The 18,705-nt window shown below is 38.5% G+C and overlaps 1 protein-coding gene across 1 annotated transcript in view; it reads left to right on the plus strand.

Moving 5' to 3' along the window:
- The window catches only part of Rb1 (RB transcriptional corepressor 1), a 136,368-nt gene that overhangs the window by 103,603 nt on the left and 14,060 nt on the right, over positions 1-18,705 (plus strand). The window contains exons 18-20 of the mRNA XM_028754220.1: positions 12,030-12,145; positions 15,611-15,756; positions 17,105-17,250. Of these exons, the coding sequence (XP_028610053.1) occupies positions 12,030-12,145; positions 15,611-15,756; positions 17,105-17,250 (408 nt within the window). The remainder of the gene's footprint in view (positions 1-12,029; positions 12,146-15,610; positions 15,757-17,104; positions 17,251-18,705) is intronic.

Here is an 18,705-nt window from a genome sequence, read left to right on the forward strand (position 1 = left end):
TATGCTTGAATGAACACTCAGGATCTTTTTCCTTCTTTTTTTAACTTTGTTTTACATAATTTATTTTTATTTTATGGTCATTGGTGTTTTGCCTGCATGCATGTCTGTGTGAGGGTGTCAGATTTTGGAGTTCCAGACAGTTGTGAGTTGACATGTGGGTGCTGAGAACTGAACCCAGGTCCTCTGGAAGACCATTCAGTGCTCCTTACCACTGATCCGTTGCTCTAGCCCAACACTCAGTATTTTATATTAGTGTCCTCCATGTCCTTTCTCCATGATAACATGATAGTCTAATTTTATATCAACATTCTGATTCTGTTTGCCTTTTAGAAACAACCCCCTGTCCTTCTTGTTCTGATATGATCATTCCCTGACCATGTTGAGCTGCCTGAACCTGTGACTTTACCTTTCTCTGATTCACTGAATTGCTTAGCATGATATCTTCCATTGCATGTTTTTTTTTCTCTGAGAATGATTTTTTAAAATTACTTTGTATATGCATGTATATTATGTATGTGTTTGAATACAGGCAGATGTGCCTCCATGCATATAAGGGGATAAGGGGAACACTGTGTTTTGTGTATGATCTTAGAAAAAAAACTTTATTTTTTTCCCTCCCTCCTCTCCTCCCTCCCTCCCTTCCTCCCTTTTAATACAAAGTCTTTCTACATAGCCCTGGCTATCTTAGAACTTCTTACATAGAACTGGCTAGTCTCAAACTCAGAGATTCTCCTGTCTCTAATGCATCTTTTAAACTGTGTCTTACCATGAATTTCTCAAAGTGATTTTTTAACTACTATGTTTTCTAAACAATATGAGAAGAGAATGAGTTAATAAATGACATGAAAATGCATGTTAATACGGCTTAGTACCTATTGTGGATATGTCCAGAATGTTGCCTGTGAAATATTTTCACCTGTAGAACTGCATAAAAAATTATACTTAGATAGTTTTATAGTTATATAGTCATGTGCTTTTCTTTTTATGAGTGCACATTTAGATTCTTTTAGAAAGTAGGAAAGTATGCTTTGTTGTCTCAAGAGAGTTAAAAGTCATTCAGATTCACTATGAACTTAGTAAAATATTAAACAGTCTGGGATCAGAAGTGGTAAAAAGCTATGGAAAATGCACAATTTAAAGGAGAGTGTTAGGTCTTGTTTCCTTGCTTTGTATTATTAGAAAGGGCTTCTCAGGCCCTAGAGAGATAGCTTAGTAGTTAAGAACATGTATTGTTCTTACAGAAGACCCAAGTTGAATTCCCAGCATTTATATCAGACAGCTCAAACTGCTTATAACTCGGGATGCCTCTGACCTCAGGCACAGATATATGCATATATACACATAAGTAAATAATAATAATGTTTTTTTAAAAAAAGGACTTTTCAGGGAACACCTCATGGTACCACTGGAGATGAATCTGACAAGAATTTTTGTCACTAGATGAGCCTTAAATAAATATATCATAGAACATAGAGTGTACTTAAATGAAACAATTCAAAATTACTAGTGAATAACATGGAACCTGGTGATGATATAATTGTTAAAAGTGTGTGTGTGTGTGTGTGTGTGTGTGTGTGTGTGTGTGTGTGTGTCCACCTCTAGGTGAATTCAGTTTTGTTAAAATTTTATGTCTATATTAAGTTTCTTTTGTGTGTGTGCCTTTGTCCAGAGGAACCGAAGAATAGGTGGGATAAAACAAGATACTATCAGTAACTATGCTGAATGCAGATAGTCTAAGAGCAGCCCAATTAAAATCTTAACAGAACAGGAACTGGAAAAATGGCTACGTGGTTAAGAGCACGAACAGCTCTTCAGAGGACCCACATGGTGGTTCAGTTCTTGGCACCCACATAGTAGCTTACAGTAATCCGTAACTCCAATTCGAGGGGATCGTATGCCTTTTTCTGACCTCTGTGAACATCTGATACCAAACATGGTGCTCGTACATACATGCAGGCAAAATACTAATATACATAGAATAAGTCTAAAATAATCTTGTCATAGTAGATAAAAAGCAAAGCCTACTTTATGCAATCCATAGGAAGCCAGTTTTAAATACAGAGACACAAATATGCTAAAGGAATGAATCAAGAGTTTAGAACTCTGAATGAAACCAAGGATTACTAAGGACGATTCTCATAGTGTAGAGAGATCGGAGATCAGGTGATTGATAACATAGCTACTCAAACAGTAGGGTCAGAATTAGAGGTGGTTAGTAGTAAAGGGAATGACTGTTTTCGTTCATGTTTGGACGTGTTATAGATGAGACACTTGTGATATATTCACATGGGAATCTTTAGTATCAAACTTGAAATGTGGACCCGGAATCTGAAAGACGATTTTAGTCCTAAATGTATATTTGGAAAAATACAGATATTGTTAAAGCCATGACATCAGCTCTAGTAGTATATGTATTTGCAGAGTGTCTAGAGGAACATCACTATTAATGACAGGAGAAATAAATGGACAAGAACTAGCAGAAAAGCCAAGGCCAGAAGTTTTCTATTTTCTATCCTAGTTTCCTTTTGTGAGGCAAAACAGTCTTAGAAGCTGGCTTAGGATAGTACAAAAACATTTCCTGTAATGTAGATTCAATAGTATTCCTTATAACACCCAGCAAACAATAGCAATTCCTGCCATAGCTTCCCCATTGTTAGTTTTTCTACAAGCACTGGAGGCTTCACTTTTACTTAGGCAATCAGGTCTCTTATAGGAAGACTTTTGTCTGGATAGTCTTGACATCCTTTAATCTCAGGAGGAGTTTGTGCTTGCTTTAGAAATGCATGCTAATTATGGAAGGTCATTTAGAATGCACTTAGAGCTTCCATTTTTTTTTTTTTTTTTTTTTTTTGGTTTTTCGAGACAGGGTTTCTCTGTGTAGCCCGGGCTGTCCTGGAACTCACTCTGTAGACCAGGCTGGCCTCGAACTCAGAAATCCTCCTGCCTCTGCCTCCCAAGTGCTGGGATTAAAGGCGTGCGCCACCACCGCCCGGCCAGAGCTTCCATTTTTCTGACAGTATTGTTTATTTGATGAGATTCACACTAACTTTACTGACAGTGAGAATCTGGTTTCCTTCACAGGATTAGGTACCAAAGCAACAAATGTGTAGGGAACAATTATGCTGACAGTTAGTTTAAGCAGATAAGTAATGTCATGATGCAGCTTGTCTGATCTAGAGAAAGCTGCTCCCTGAGTGCTGGATAGCAACAGTGCTACAGAGAAAAATACCAGTGTTTTGTGTCTTTCTTCATAGTGTTTTTAAGAATCAAATTTTAGCTATATTAGTTATTAGCTGAGCTATTAGTTATCTGTTGGCAATTAAAACAGCAAACATTTATTATCATATGAATTTCTGAAGGTCAGGAAGCACCATAGCTATGTGGTTTGGCTCCTGTTTTCTCGTGAGAGATCTTGAAGTTGCCAGCCAGCTTCACAGTCAGCTAGCTTATGGCTTTACTGGAATTGGAGAATTGGCTTCGAGATTTGCTCCCATGGCTGTTGGCATTAGCTAATGGCCAGTGGCTTTACTGCTTTGCTGTGTGGGGCTCTCCATAGCCGCTTGGTATATGGCAGCTTGTTCTCCCTATTCCAGAAGCAAGATACATGAAGATGGAAGCTGTCAGTTTCTAATAAGCTAACCTTAGATATCACATACTATCACTTTTTCCATAATGCCATAGTTACATAGACTAATCCTAGCACAGTTTAGGGTAGGTGATCTGTACAATATACGAGCGTGTAAAGAATCACGGTTAGAAGTTATTTGTTACCACTGGAAGCCAGCTGTGAAGGTTGTAGGCTTTGTCAGCTAGACAGAAAATTCTGTCATCAGCTTTCTTATTTGTTCCTTGCTGTATTTAACTTATTCTACGATGTAGCTATGTTACTTGTTAATGTTCTAAAAGTATTGCTGAATATTCATCCTATATCAGATCCTGGGATTTTACTTTGAAGATCCTTTCAAAGTCTTATGTAGGCCTTGTTCATTACCTCCTCAGATATCCTTAAGTAAGTTTATTGTTTCTTGTTACCATATTATACAATCTGTGTTTTAGTTTTGTGGAAGTGATCATTTCTCTCTTAAGGGCTATGTGCTGGGTGTTGTGTTGGAATCACGGCTTGTGTCTAGACAGACCACACCAAGGCCAGTGCAGTTCCATGTAGCAGCAGTTTATTGTGGGGTCAGGGGCAAAAAGGAGGTAATGGAGACAAAGGGGAAAAGAGAGAAAAGAAAAAGGGATGAAGCTGGGCAGTGGTGGCACACGCCTTTAATCCCAGCACTTGGGAGGCAAAGGCAGGCAGATTTCTGAGTTCAAGGCCAACCTGGTCTACAGAGTGAGTTCCAGGACAGCCAGAGATATACAGAGAAACCCTATCTCAAAAAACCAAAAAAACAAAACAAAACAAAAAAAGGGGTGGAGGGATAAAGGTCAGGAAGGGTCTGCCTTTTATTTAGGTTGTGATGTAACCGCTCACAGGTAGAGGTGGGAAGTGGACTCTGGGAATGTATGTGATTGCCATGACAACAGAAGGGGGGGAGTGACCTATGCTTGACCTATGCTGTCACCTATGCTTGATGTCCCTGGGTTCAGAGGCGATTTGCCCAGCCAGTTCTGATACCAACACTGGGTGCCATTTTAAGCACTTTATACATATCATCTCATTTGTCATAGCTTTGCTTCATCACCACAGGTTCATAAGTTAGAATCTTGGTTCTCAGTATGCCAATGTAGTTGTCATGAGACCTTTTAGCTAGAAGTTTGTTACAAGTGAGCCTGGCCTGGCCTCTCCTAGTGCTCCAGCTTCCTGTCTTACCATGTCTTACCTGTCTTACCTCTTTCATGATTCCCTCTCCTTTGAGGTGATAAAAGCTCTGTCACTTACTATGTGTAGCAGTTTACTCTTAACTAATTTTCATCTTTTGTAAAAGAGCAGTAAAAGAAATAGTATCTTCTCTTAGAGTTTTATATGGGAATGGAACAATGTAAATAAAGCAATTGGTGCCTTACTATAACATTGGGGCAGACTTACTGATGGTTTATTATGTGCAACATTCTGTACCTATGTTAGTTTTTTATCTCTGACAAAGTACCAGAGAAAATCAACTTAAAAAGGAGTAAAGTTTACTTTGACTCATGGTTTCAAAGGTTGCATCTCCATTATTTTGAGTCTTGTTGCTGGATAGAGTATCGAAGCCATGAATACATAACACAGGAAGCTTCTATATTATGCTGACCAGGAAGCAAAGGGAAGAAGAGGCCAGGATTGCAGTAGCCCTTTCAATACCACACCTTTAGTAACCTCACTTCCTCCCACTAGGCCACACCTCCTAAATGTTTTATCATCTCCCAGTAGTGCCACAGGCTAGAGACTAAGCTTTGAACATGAACATTTTGGACATAACCCAGATCCAAATGTAACAGTACCAAAGCTTTTGTTTAGAGTATTAATAACCTTATGTGGTAGGAACTACCATTCATGTGTTATTTGTCTTGGCATTTTCAGATGAATGATTGATGGGATTCTCAGAGGTGGAACTGCTGGTAGGTGCAGACCACAGGGTGGAAACATGGTTTAAAAGCTCAATAACAGGCAAAGAAAGAACAGAGAAGACAGACGAGCATAGCTCGTATTCTAGTATAGTCACTAAGAGCACAGGTTTTAGAAGCCAGTAGCCTTGGGTTCAAACCCCATTTACTAGTCATATGCATGTATGTTAACTTTCATGCCTCTGATTTTTTATCTGTAAAATGCATAGAGTAATAGTATCTATGTTATAAACATATAAGTATTAGATGAAGGAATGTATTTAAAATAGCATGAAGCCTCACATTTAGTAGATATTCAGTAAACATTAACCAGTATTCTTTTAAATATCAGAGAATCACATAGGTAATTTCTGGTAATGAACGAAATAAGACTAATTTCTTTGTGTTACCAATCATAGTCGTCAAAGTATTGTGTGAGTTAAGATGACCTGCTTCGCTTTATTTGACTATGTAAAAGAATTTATGATCAACGGCCAAATTTAATATTAATTCTATGCTTTGCTTTACCAAAAAAGAAACATCATTTCAAATTAATGATATGTAGGTACATAATTGTTTTGGTTTTTTTGGTTTTTGTCAAGGGGAAGTAGAGATATCTCTCAAGCTATGTTTTGTTTACATGTACCTTTGCTCCTCAGAAGAGGCCATTGGATCCCATAGACAGTCATGAGCCACCATTTGGGTGCTGAGAATTGAACTCAGCACCTCTGGAAGAGCAGCCAGTGCTCTTAACCACTGAGCCATCCCTATTCTATTCTTAATAAACAGAAAAATGAAATCTTAAAAAGGAACTTCAACACAATTATCATAGAAAGAAATTGTGTATAACTTTAAACTCTAATCTGTGTTACTAAAAGTATTTGTAATATTTCAGTGAAGTAGTCAAAGTTTATAATTAAAAAGAGGGAAAGATGCTGAGCTGTGGTGGTGTACAACTTTAGTCCTAGCACTCAGGAGGCAGAGGCAGGTGGATCTCTGAGTTCAAGGCCAGCCTGGTCTACAGAGCAAGTTCCAGGACAGCCAGGGATACACAAAGAAACCCTGTCTTGAATCTTCTGTGCCCATCCCCCAAAATAAGTGGTGAAGAAGAATCTTACAGTCATTCTAAGCATAATCTAACTTTCAAGGTCTGGCCTTAGAAAGGCTTAGTTGTCTGAATTCCTGTTAAAATGTCAAAATCTGTTAGTGCTGCACATAAAACACTAGAGACCAGGTGTTACAAACCACAGGCAAATAGATTTTAACAGTAACTTAATTTCAGAGAAACTACATGGGTTATAAAATCCTGTGAACTCCATGTATCTAGAAAGTGAAGCAACAGACACCAAGGCCAATGAGATAAATGTCCCCATGTGCTAACTAGAGTCCATGTGGTCTGACGTGCTAGGCAAGGGCTCTTCGTTGAGTCACACCTATAGTCCATAGCTCAAGTTTTTAAGTTTATTTATTTACTGTGATTGGGTCTTACTTCACCATATAACCTGGAACTTCTTAGCCCAGAATAGTTCAGATTTTTGTCCTTCACCCTCCTGAGTGCTTGGATTATAGATGTGTGCTACCATACCCAGCTTGCTCTATTTTTGTTTAGCAACAATGCTGTACTAGAAGGAAACTTGCGTGTGTGTGTGCGTGTGTGTAGGGTACTTAGTAGATTCCCAAAGCAAAAAAATCTGGTGATTTTTCATTTTCTGGCCTAGAGATTGTAGTTAAGAGGCAGGGATTATTTGAGGAAATTTCTCTAATTGTGGTCATTTCATCACCAGATGTTTGTCTTAACCTACTTGTAAATCTTAGTCATAGTATTATTGATAGACAGTTTGTGTCTCCTCATTTCAGCAGTGCAAGCATATTTATTCCTGACTTTTGAACTGCCCTTCTTATGCTTCCTCATTCACTTATAACTTTCTCTTCCCTTTCTATAAAATTTGGCAAAGCATCCTTTGCTTTCATCACATTCTGACTTCCTTTCAAGACCGTTCATGCTTTGTTCCCTTTTTAATGTCTGCTTCTCACACTGCCAGTTCCTCTTAAAGTATTAATTCCCTATACTATGAGTCTTTACTCATTTTGCAGATATTTGTTGTTATTTCATAGCACTTTCTGAATTTGTAATCACAAGGTTAGTTCTTGCAAGATTACCGTCTCTCTCTTCCCACTAGACTCCACACAAAGCTGATAGGTAGGAAGCAGGTCTGTTTGCTGTCCACTGTCCTACGTGCTTCACACATGCTTGCTCTTAGTTCAGAGCCTAATGGTTTGCTGTTGAAAAGAATTTCTTTTTACTCTAGGTTATGCAGAATACTTCGTTGTATTTCTTGGTGCTTTACTCTAAAGAAAGCATTTTGAAAGTCACTCTGGAACAGTTGATATGCTCATATTTTGTGGATATGATACATATTATTAGTATTGTGGGGGGGAAGATTGTAAGGAAAAAGATTTTGTTTTTGTTTTAAGCAGTGTTTCACTGTATAGGTGTAACTAGTCTGGAACTCATGCTATACTCTCAGCTGGCCTAGAACTCACAAAGATCCATCTCCCTCTGTTGAGATTAAAGGAGTGTACCACCACACCTGGTTTTAACATATGTTTAAGGGATTTAGAAAAGTATATAACTAAGAAACTTCCATTTTTAACCATATCCTATCTACTTTAAAGTAGAATTAATATCAAGGAATTTGGAGGACTTTAATCTTCTCACTCTATTAATTTATTCAGTAAATGCTTATTCAGCCCCTACTATTTGCAAAGCAGCTTTAAACATGAGAAATAACTGTTGTGAACTGGCAAAACCCATGCTTTTCTGAATCTTAAATTTTAATAGAGATAGTTAATAAGCAAGGAAACAAATATAGTGACAAGTAATGACCAATGCTGTAAGATTGGAACAGTTATGGGTAAGACAGAGTGGGAGTTAAACCCTCTTAACAAGATGTTTGGAGAAATCTTCATTCTGGAGGTTTGAACAAATGTGAATAATAATGTGGGTTGAGCCTTTGAATGCTCTGGGAATCTCCAAGACAAGGAAGGATCAAGCACAGAAGGGCAGGGGAAAGGGGTGTTTGGTTGTGTTGTTTGATGATTGAGAATGATTAGTTCATGTTGTGCGTAGATATAAAGTGAAGATGCTGAGTGAAGGACAAAATAGACATATGCACTTGGTGGATGGTTAGATAACTTGGCTTATGTTTACATTAGTAAATGGCATTTATAAAGACTATAACCATAGTATCATCAAATACTTATATGATACTTTGTGTATCTTAGACACTTAGTGTCTAAATTCTTATCATTGCATCATCTGAATTCACAATACTGTGATTTAAATAATCTTACCCAAATATAATCCTAGCATTCAACAGGCAGAGACAGGAAGATACCTGAGTTGGAGGCCAACTTGGTCTATAAAGCAAGTTTCAGGCCAGGCCAGGTTGTATAGTGAGACGCTGCCTCAAAAGCAAGCAGAATTGGAGAGGTGGCTCAGCCATTAAGAGCATTTACTGCTCTTGCAGAAAACCTGACTTTGGTTCTCAGCACCTGTATTGTAGCTAATAACAATCAGTAACTCCAGTTTCTGAGGATCCAATAATGTCTTCTGGCTTTCACAGGCGTTATGTACATGTGGGATATAGGGTACTTGTAGAAAAAATATGCATACACAAAAATTTTATAAAACTTTCAAACAAAACAAGAAAACCTAGTTCCTTACGTTTTTTGAAATGAGGTGAATGAAATTAAGATGGATAAGAAAGCATACCGTTTGGGAATGTGTTACTTGATTTAAGTAACTTGCTAATCAAAAGGACTATTCAGTAGCTTAATTTACTGTTTTTTTTGTAATCATGGTCCTTTCTATACCCATTTGTGCTCTGAATAAGAGTAAATTTAATGTAATTAATTATGGCTTTTGATTGTGTATGTGTTCAGAATTTGTTCTTTTTTTTCATTATAATTTATATTTCTTAAGATTTATTTTTATTTATGCATATACATGTATGTATCTGCATGCATGTATATATGTGCATGCGTGCATGATAATATGTGCATGGGTAAATGCCCACTGAGGCAAGAAAAGGCTGCTGGGTCCCCTGGAGATGAAGTTACAGGTGGTTGTGAGCTGCTTTATTGGAGTGCTGGGATCTGACTGGGTACCTCTACTCTCTAAGACAACACCTGCTTATAACCACTGAGCCATTTTTCCAACTTCAGGCTTCTGGTTTCTGTCAGTCTCCTCTTAACAACACTAGGGATCATTGTAATCTCTTGTGATATACTAACTCATAAAAGGAGATATGAAAATGTTCCTATTTTCTCAATTTAGAAACAGGTCAGCTAAAAGCAAGGTGTCTTTCCTTTGAAGTTTTGATAAAACTTTTCTGGTAAAACAAAAAGAGCTTTTCTTTATGGAGCAATTTTAAATTATGATTCAATGTTTTGTTTTTATTTTACTTTGGTTTTTTTTTCAAGATAAGTCTTCTTTGTGTAGCCCTGTCTATCCCAGAACTAGCCCTGGGTAGATCAGGGTGGCCTTGAATTCAGAGATCTTCCTGCCTCTGACTGGGATTAAAAGTGTGTGTCACCATTGTCTGGCTCTGGTTCAAATTTTTAGTAATGACAAGATTACTTAAATTATTTTTCATTGAGCTTTGATAAATATTTACAGGGTTTTTAAAATGTAGTTAAAGTTTCTAATTTATTAACATAAAATTTTAAGTCCCCTGTTACCTTTCATATCTTTTATATTGTGTTCTACTTTCAGTTCCTAGCAGTAATTAGCTCCGCTTTCTCTTTTTTATCCGCTTTACTGGAGGTCTATCTGTAAGCATTAGTTGTTTTCAGTTTTAGTACATTCCACTCATAAACTTCTCTTCTTCTCTCTACTTTCTTTGAATATTTTGTACATCTTTTGCCTAAATTTTACCTTCTTTTATAATAATATTTCACATCACTAGGCTAAGCTCTGAAATTTGAAATGCTTCAAAATCCAAAACTGTTACTGTTCTTTGGGAGTAGAGTATAAAGCTTTAGTCAGGCTAAGAAAGCACTCTATAGAAAAGCACTCTATAGGAAGGCACTCTATAGGAAGGCACTCTCTATAGGAAAGCACTCTATAGGAAGGCACTCTATAGGAAGGCACTCTATAGGAAGGCACTCTCTAGGAAGGCACTCTCTATAGGAAGGCACTCTATAGGAAGGCACTCTCTATAGGAAGGCACTCTATAGGAAGACACTCCATAGGAAGGCACTCTAATAGGAAGGCACTCTATAGGAAGGCACTCTACATCTGGGCTGTTTTCCAACCCAAGTCCAAAGCTTTCTACACTCAAACATGTTGCTACCTCATGTGCTATGTCATAGACAAAAAAATGCAACTAAAATGTTAATAAGATTATAGTCCACTATGTGTATAAGTTATATTTGAAGCATAAATGAATTGTGTATTTAAACTTTGGTTTTATCACCAATACATCATATTATATGTATGTGACTATTCAAAAAAATCAAAAGCCAAGATGCATGTTGCAGGAATATTTAAGTTCATAAGATTTTTTCTATTTGTGTGTTTGCATGCACACTGTATCAAAATTGGCAAGTAAGATTTTCAAAATGGAGTAAAGGATCTCATTCTGCCTAAAGTTAATAGTACTTAACCATGTCACATAGTGTAAAAGTACTTTTTATTCTTCTGAGTAATTGTTGTCTCTGAGGCTTACTGCTTTTGTCTGCTAACCTGGGCCTAGTCCTGAAAGCTTCTAGCCTCTATACATCTTAATCTAGGCCTAGAATGTTTTCAGCCTCCTTAGACTTACTGCTGAATAAGCTCAACTTTTCTTGTTCTTTCTAAACTCTAGATGGCTGCTTCAAATTGGCTGTTCTGGCTGAAACTGTCCTCCAAGCTGACTGTTTCAGTCGGGCATCTCTGACTGCATTGCTCTTGTGTGGCCTCATACTATTTTTGGCAGTCTGTTCTAATCTTCTGGGTCCTGCTCCTTCTCTGGCTCATTCTGTCTTCACCTGTGTCTGTCTTCTTTCTCTGCCATCTCAATCCCCCTCCCTCCCTCCTTTCCTCCCTCCCTTCCTCCCCTCCTCTCTGTACTGCTCTTATGTGGCTTTTCTTTTCCTCTCTCTTCTCTTGAGAGTTAGGCATATCGTATTCTGTCAATCTTTCTCTAATTTGGTACTTTGTCACTCAATTAGACATCACTTTGAAATATGGCTGCTTCCTTCTACAAACTAACTTTACTTTCATTGTTTGGGATTAAAGGTGTGTACGAGGGCATGTGTGTATTCCAGCCAGAGGGACTAAAGGTATGTGTGAAGGCCCGGGCCACACCACAACTAGAAACAAGTGTTTTCAGTAAACAACACAATCACAGGTTCACAGTGTGATCAAATCCTGCAACAGCAAAGCATAGTTTTTACATGTACTCACAAAAACCATACCTGCTGCTGTTATTATAATGCCATTTTCTTTTATCCAGGATTCACCTCTGTTTGATCTCATTAAGCAGTCCAAGGATGGAGAAGGAGCTGATCACCTTGAGCCTGCTTGTCCTCTGAGCCTCCCTCTCCAGAGTAACCACACTGCAGCAGACATGTAAGTCAAAATGCATTGTGCTTTCATTCAAACCGCAAAGACACTTTGACCATAAGGGAAACTCAAAGCACTATATAAAAATTGTAGGACTGGAGTTTTGTCTAAGATATTGTTTTTGCTCTAAGAGTTAGGAATATAAGCTACATGACCTAATAAGGTCAAGTAAAGAAGTGCAAAGCTGCTGAATCACATGGCATTGGTGTAATGGGAAATTAATTGTTCATGACAGAGATGATGCCGCTTTAGATAGGCCTTAATGATCAGACAGGATTTTAACATGAAAATTAGAAGAGCAAGAGGAAATAGCCCAAGAGCCAGAACTTACTTGTGAGGCTGAGCATAGGTGTGGAGTAGTCTGGACCATTGCACATCACTAGTGTGAAATGGTCTGCTGAGAGAAAAGACAGCTAACATCTAGTGAAGGCATGTACATTAATACTTCAGATTCACAGTTTTCACTAAATGTTCATACCAGCCCTGTCGGGTAGGAGATACTGTATCAGCACCAGTTATCTGTAAAATAGCAATGAGGGAAACAAGGGAACTTGCTTAAGATGCACACAGATAAACCCAAGTATTTGATCACAATTCCATGCTCTTTCAGCCCTCTAGCTACTTCCTTTCGTAGACACGTGCTTCATGTTTCTGCCTGATTCTGTGTAGAAATCCAGCATTCTGTGATAAACCATTTTCCTATTATATCATCTTCATGGTAACTTCCACCCAAAGTATTTCTAGCTCACAGAGACTGTGTATTCATGCATGAGTTTGTTTGTTAGGTAATATTTTCACATAAGTCAGCTTTATATTTTCCTATAATTCAGAAAACGTATTTGTTAAGTTAGGTTAACAGTGCCAGTCACTGGTAAGGTTAGATGGCCTGGTTCTTCTCCCTTATAGGGCTTTGCATCTTGGAGGAAGGAAGCATGAGCAAATAAACTCGTATGAGTTTAGTTTAGTGTACTCGTGTGGCAGTGAAGCAAATGGAATGACATAGAGGTGAGACTTTTGACTGGAGACCTGAAAGGCAATTGAATACTAACCAGACAAAAATTTTCCTCTTTTGGGAAAATGCCTATATTGTGGACTAGAAAGAAACCCAGGGTCATAGTAAGAGCTGTAAATGTAAGGTTGAAGCAGCACACTGTGGCTAGATTCTCTAAATTCCAAGATTTTATAGAGGTAGTAAGAAACCATTTAAACACAAATGCAATTTTGTATCATTTGTATTAAGACTATCTAGTTGCTCTTTGAAATACAGGTGGGCTTGAGGACTAAGAAATGTCAAGAAAATGGAAAGAAAAGTTCAAAGACTGAATATTTTAAATAAGGGATACAGGTATCTTGGTCTTTCATAAACATTAAAGGTGGAAATGAAGGGGCTGGAATGTATTTTGCGATAAAAATAGCAGGTTTTATATTAACTTGGTTTTCAGCACATTTGAGGAACTGGACAAATTGAGTTTTTTTTTTAATTTATTTATTTTTCTTCTTTAATCCTTTTTTACAGTCAAGACTTCATCCCCTCTCCCAATCTGCCCCCACCCCCATGCCACCAATCCCCATCCCATACCTTCTCCTCCCACCCTCGTCTCCAAGAAGATATCCCCCACCCCATCCCATCAGGCCTACCCACTCCCTGGAGCCTCAAGTCTCTTGAGGGTTAGGTGCATCTTCTCCCACTGAGGCCAGACCTGGCAGAACTCTGCTGTATATTTGTTGGGGGCCTCACATCAGCTGGTGTATGCTGCCCTGTTGGTGGCTCAGTATCTGAGAAATCTTGGGGGTCCAGGTCAGTTGAGACTGCTGGTCTTCCCATGAGACCTCCCTACTCCTCAGCTTCTTCCAGCTTTTCCCTAATTCAACTACAGGAGTCCCAGGCATTTATTCATTGGTTGATGCTAATGTCTGCATCCGACTCTTTTTTGTTTTGTTTTGTTTTGTTTGAGGCAGGGTTTCTCTGTGTATCCCTGGCTGTCCTGGAACTCACTCTGTAGACCAGGCTGGCTTCGAACTCAGAAATCCACCTGTCTCTGCCTCCTGAGTGCTGGGATTAAAGGCATGCGCCACCACTGCCCGGCATAAATCATGAAGCAGGCTTCTTGGCTGTATGTGGAGGCTGAGGAGAAACCCTATCCATTCCTTTTTGGGTTTTTTTGGGTTTTTTTGTTTTTGTTTTTTTTTTTTTGGTTTTTTGTTTTTTGTTTTTTGTTTTGATTTTAAGACAGGGTTTCTCTTTGTAGCCCTGGCTGTCTTGGAACTTACTCTGTAGACCAGGCTGGCCTCGAACTCAGAAATCCACCTGCCTCTGTCTCCCAAGTGCTGGGATTAAAGGTGTGCCCCACCACTGCCCGGTGCATCTGACTCTTTCAACTGCTTGTTGGTCCTCTCAGAGGGCAGCCACAATAAGCTCCTGTCAGCAAGCACACTACAGCATCACTAACAGTGTTAGGGCCCAGGGCCTCCCCTTGGACTGGATCCCAATTTGGGCCTGTTGCTGGACCTCCTTTCTCTCGTGCTCTTCTCCATTTTTGTCCCTGCAGTTCCTTCAGACAGGAACAATTCTGGGTAAGAGTTTTGACTGTGGGATGGCAACCCCATCCCTCCACTTGATGCCCTGTCTTTCTACTGGAGGTGGACTCTACGAGTTCCTTCTCCCACCGTTGGCTGTTTCATCCAAGGTTTCTCCCTTTGAGTCCTGGGAGTCTCTCACCTCCCAGGTCTCCGGTATATTCTAGAAGGCCCCCCACCTCCCACCTCCAAAGGTTACCTGTTTCCATCTTTCTGTTGGCCTTCAGAGCTTTAGTCCTGTTCTCCCCACTACCTGATCATGTTTCCCCTTTCCCTGCCCTGTCCCCTCTTCTACCAAGGTCCCTCCCTCTCCTGCCCCCATGACTGCTTTCTTCTCCCTCCCAAGTGGGATTGAGTTATCCTTACTTGGGTCCTTTGGCTTGTTAACCTTCTTGAATCCTGTGGGTTGTGTTGTGGGTATTCTGTATAACAGGTTTTATATTAACTTGATTTGTAGCACATTTCAGGAACTGGAAAAATTGAGGAATTTTAAATTTCATTTCTAGGTTTTTTTACTTTAACACACTAGATGTGATATAGTAACATTTGTTTGAGATGAGAAAGACTAGGTGAAGGAATCCAGCATTCTGCTTTAGCTATAGAAGGTTTGAGGATCAAGTAGTACTATCCATTACATAATTGGATTTTTATACAAGTTAAATAATTTTACAGTTGTCAGTTATGTAAGTAAAGGAAAGTCAGGGACATGGGAGTTTGGAAAGGTAGCATATTTTTCCTGTTAAGCTAGCTTGTCCAGCTTGTATTTGGTATAGAATATTAGATCAAATAGGTAAAATGTGTCTGAATACATGAGTATAATTGAACATAATTCATGTGTGGGAGTAAGTATATGTGTGGGTGTGAAATGAACACTTATCCTTTGTATATATCTAGGTATCTTTCTCCTCTAAGATCTCCAAAGAAAAGAACTTCCACTACACGTGTAAATTCTGCTGCAAATACAGAGACACAAGCAGCCTCAGCCTTCCATACTCAGAAGCCATTGAAATCTACCTCCCTTTCCCTGTTTTACAAAAAAGGTCAGTAGAAGATCCCTTTCAAGAGCATGGACTCATGGACTACATTGAGTTGTAGCTCTAATACTTAGGATATGTGACACTGAGCATATCATTTGATATCTCTATGCCTTGGTTTCTTTGCTTATAAATGAAAAAATGGTAATATATCCTCCAATAATGTTAGCTTATGGGGGTTAGGGGGCAATCAGCGCATATAAAATGCTTTAAACAGGGGCTAGCATATAGTAAGCACTAGAAATATTTTGACCTTAATGTTCTTTTTTTTTTCCCCCGGTTTTTCAAGACAGGGTTTCTCTGTGTAGTCCTGGCTGTCCTGGAACTCACTCTGTAGACCAGGCTGGCCTCGAACTCAGAAATCCACCTGGCTCTGCCTCCCAAGTGCTGGGATTAAAGGCGTGCGCTACCACCGCCTGGCTGACCTTAGTGTTCTTGCTTCCATTGTTTTGTCTTCAAATTAGTGTTTGGAAATTCACTAATCTACTTTGCTTTTCAAGTGCGTTTCTAGAGTTTAGATAATACAATGTGATATTGCCAAGTACAGACATATTTCTTGGATGTTCAGGGCATTTAAGAAGTCTACTAATCAAGTCTCACAGCATTCTGTGGTTGTGTAGGTGAGGAAATTAGGGATACCACCTAGATTGCTTCATTCAGAAATCTACAGTAGGGCCATAGATGCTTTAACAATCCCTTCTCAAGTATGGCCTTTGGGGATAAATTGTTAGCTTTGAAGAGTTCCGTTTATGCAAATCTGTAAAGGAACAACTTGAACCATGAGTAAACGTAAAGTAACTGTAGAAAATGCAGATTCCTTAGCTCAGAAGTTGTATTTGTAGTGGTAGTCTCAAATTTTCTGTCACAGTCATTTTACACCAGAACAGTTTACAGTTTTCAAGTTTATGTTTCATTGGTATTTACAGAGAAATGCATGGTATGAATTTTTTCTTTTAGGATTGGAAAAAAGAATAATCACTTGCAATTCCATTATTTAAAAAATACTGTCTCTAATATTGTTAATGGAAATTTCCAACACCTATGCTGAGTAATTACCAAAAAGACCAAAGCAAATCTTACTTTGTTTGCCTAATTTCACAAGATCATCTGACCTTTCCCTTCTGCCTTGGTTTCATAACATAAGAGCTAATTCAGCAAGTATTACTGAGCGTAAGCTTTGTGTATATAACACTGCTAATACTAGGAATCGTTTATTTAAGGAAAATAGCCTTAGAGGTTAGGCTATTGTTTAAATACTACTTACAATATTATAAAGGAATTTAATGATTCAAAAAAAATCCACTCATAATTGAGAATGAACAGTAAACATGCTCCATTCCCCTTCTGTCTGCAGTGTACCGTCTAGCATATCTCCGACTAAATACACTGTGTGCACGCCTTCTGTCTGACCACCCAGAGCTAGAGCACATCATCTGGACTCTGTTTCAGCATACATTGCAAAACGAGTATGAGCTCATGAGGGACCGACATTTGGACCAGGTAAGAAAGTCAGTCACTTCACCATTGTTTCTTCCTGCTTAGTGTTAACTGTGTACTGATGTAAGGATTAGAGTCAAGTGAATAGCTAATAGTAATATATTTTACATACATTATATAATATACATATCATTACTTGTTGGATACCATTTACATTTTTTGCAATAGCTCTTACAAATTAGAGTTATATATTTTAATAACTAATGACACAAACATTATTTATATTTTTAAAAATTATCAAATAACCCATTTAGCATTGACCCTTTCTCTATTGTGATAAGCTAGATTTCATTTTACTGTGGAAATGATATGAGCCAGGGACCAGCCAACTATCTAACCATGAGTGATGATATATGCCTGTAATCACAACTATTCTTGAGGCTGAGGCTAAGGACTCACTAATTTGAGGACTTGCCAGCACTACATGATAAGTTCAAGACACCCTGGCCACTTAGTGAGACCCTGTCTCAAAGTCAAATAATAAAAATCTGGTGGTGGAGCTCAGTGGAGAAGCCTTTGCCTATCACACACAAAGGACTGGTGCTCTAATCCTAGTAACAAAGAAAGATTGAAAAGGAATCATAGACTCCAAAACAGGAAGGGAGGGAGGGGAAGGACAGTGGGGCTTATAAACAGAACAGTCCATTCTAGCTTCCTTTCTCTTCTTAAGGGTGGCAACAAACAACATTTGGAGGAGTGTGTAACAGTTTGTTGATGTAATTCATATACCATCCAAAGCATATGTTTTAAATGTATAATTCAGTGGTTTAGTGTATTTGTAGAGTTGTAAAGCTACTAACACAATCTATTTTATTTTAAACCATTTTATCACACCAACAGACTCTTTTGTCTCTAAGAGCCCTCAACAACACAAATCTACTTTCTTTTTCTGTAAATTTCTGTAGATTCAATCCATTTATCTTTTTCTTTTTTTTTTTGTTTTTTTGGTTTTTTTTTTTTTTTTTTTTTTTTTTTTTTTTTTTTTTTTTTTTGGTTTTTCGAGACAGGGTTTCTCTGTGTAGCCCTGGCTGTCCTGGAACTCACTCTGTAGACCAGGCTGGCCTCGAACTCAGAAATCCACCTGCCTCTGCCTCCCAAGTGCTGGGATTAAAGGCGTGCGCCACCACCGCCCGGCCATTTATCTTTTTCTATGAGATACATGTTCTGAAAATGTTTTATCCTCTGAGAAACTTCAGGTCATCTTTGGTGGGTTTGTTGTTGTTTTGGTTACTGGTATTTTGATGTATAAACAAAAATATTGTCAAGTTTGAAGGTATCAAGACCTCTTTTTCCCAAGAGCTTTGTTCTCTTAGTTTTCTGTTTAAGTTTCATTCCACTTTGCCTTAGTTTTGCAAGAGTGCAGGGGAGGGCATCTACTTCATTTTGGTGTTGGAGTAAATAGTTATTCTAGCACTACTCCCCCCTACTCCCTCATGTTTCCTCTTTCTCTTTCTCCTT

This window comes from Grammomys surdaster, unplaced genomic scaffold, assembly GCF_004785775.1.
Source record: "Grammomys surdaster isolate TR1022 unplaced genomic scaffold, NIH_TR_1.0 125985, whole genome shotgun sequence".
Classification (NCBI taxonomy): Eukaryota; Metazoa; Chordata; class Mammalia; order Rodentia; family Muridae; genus Grammomys; species Grammomys surdaster.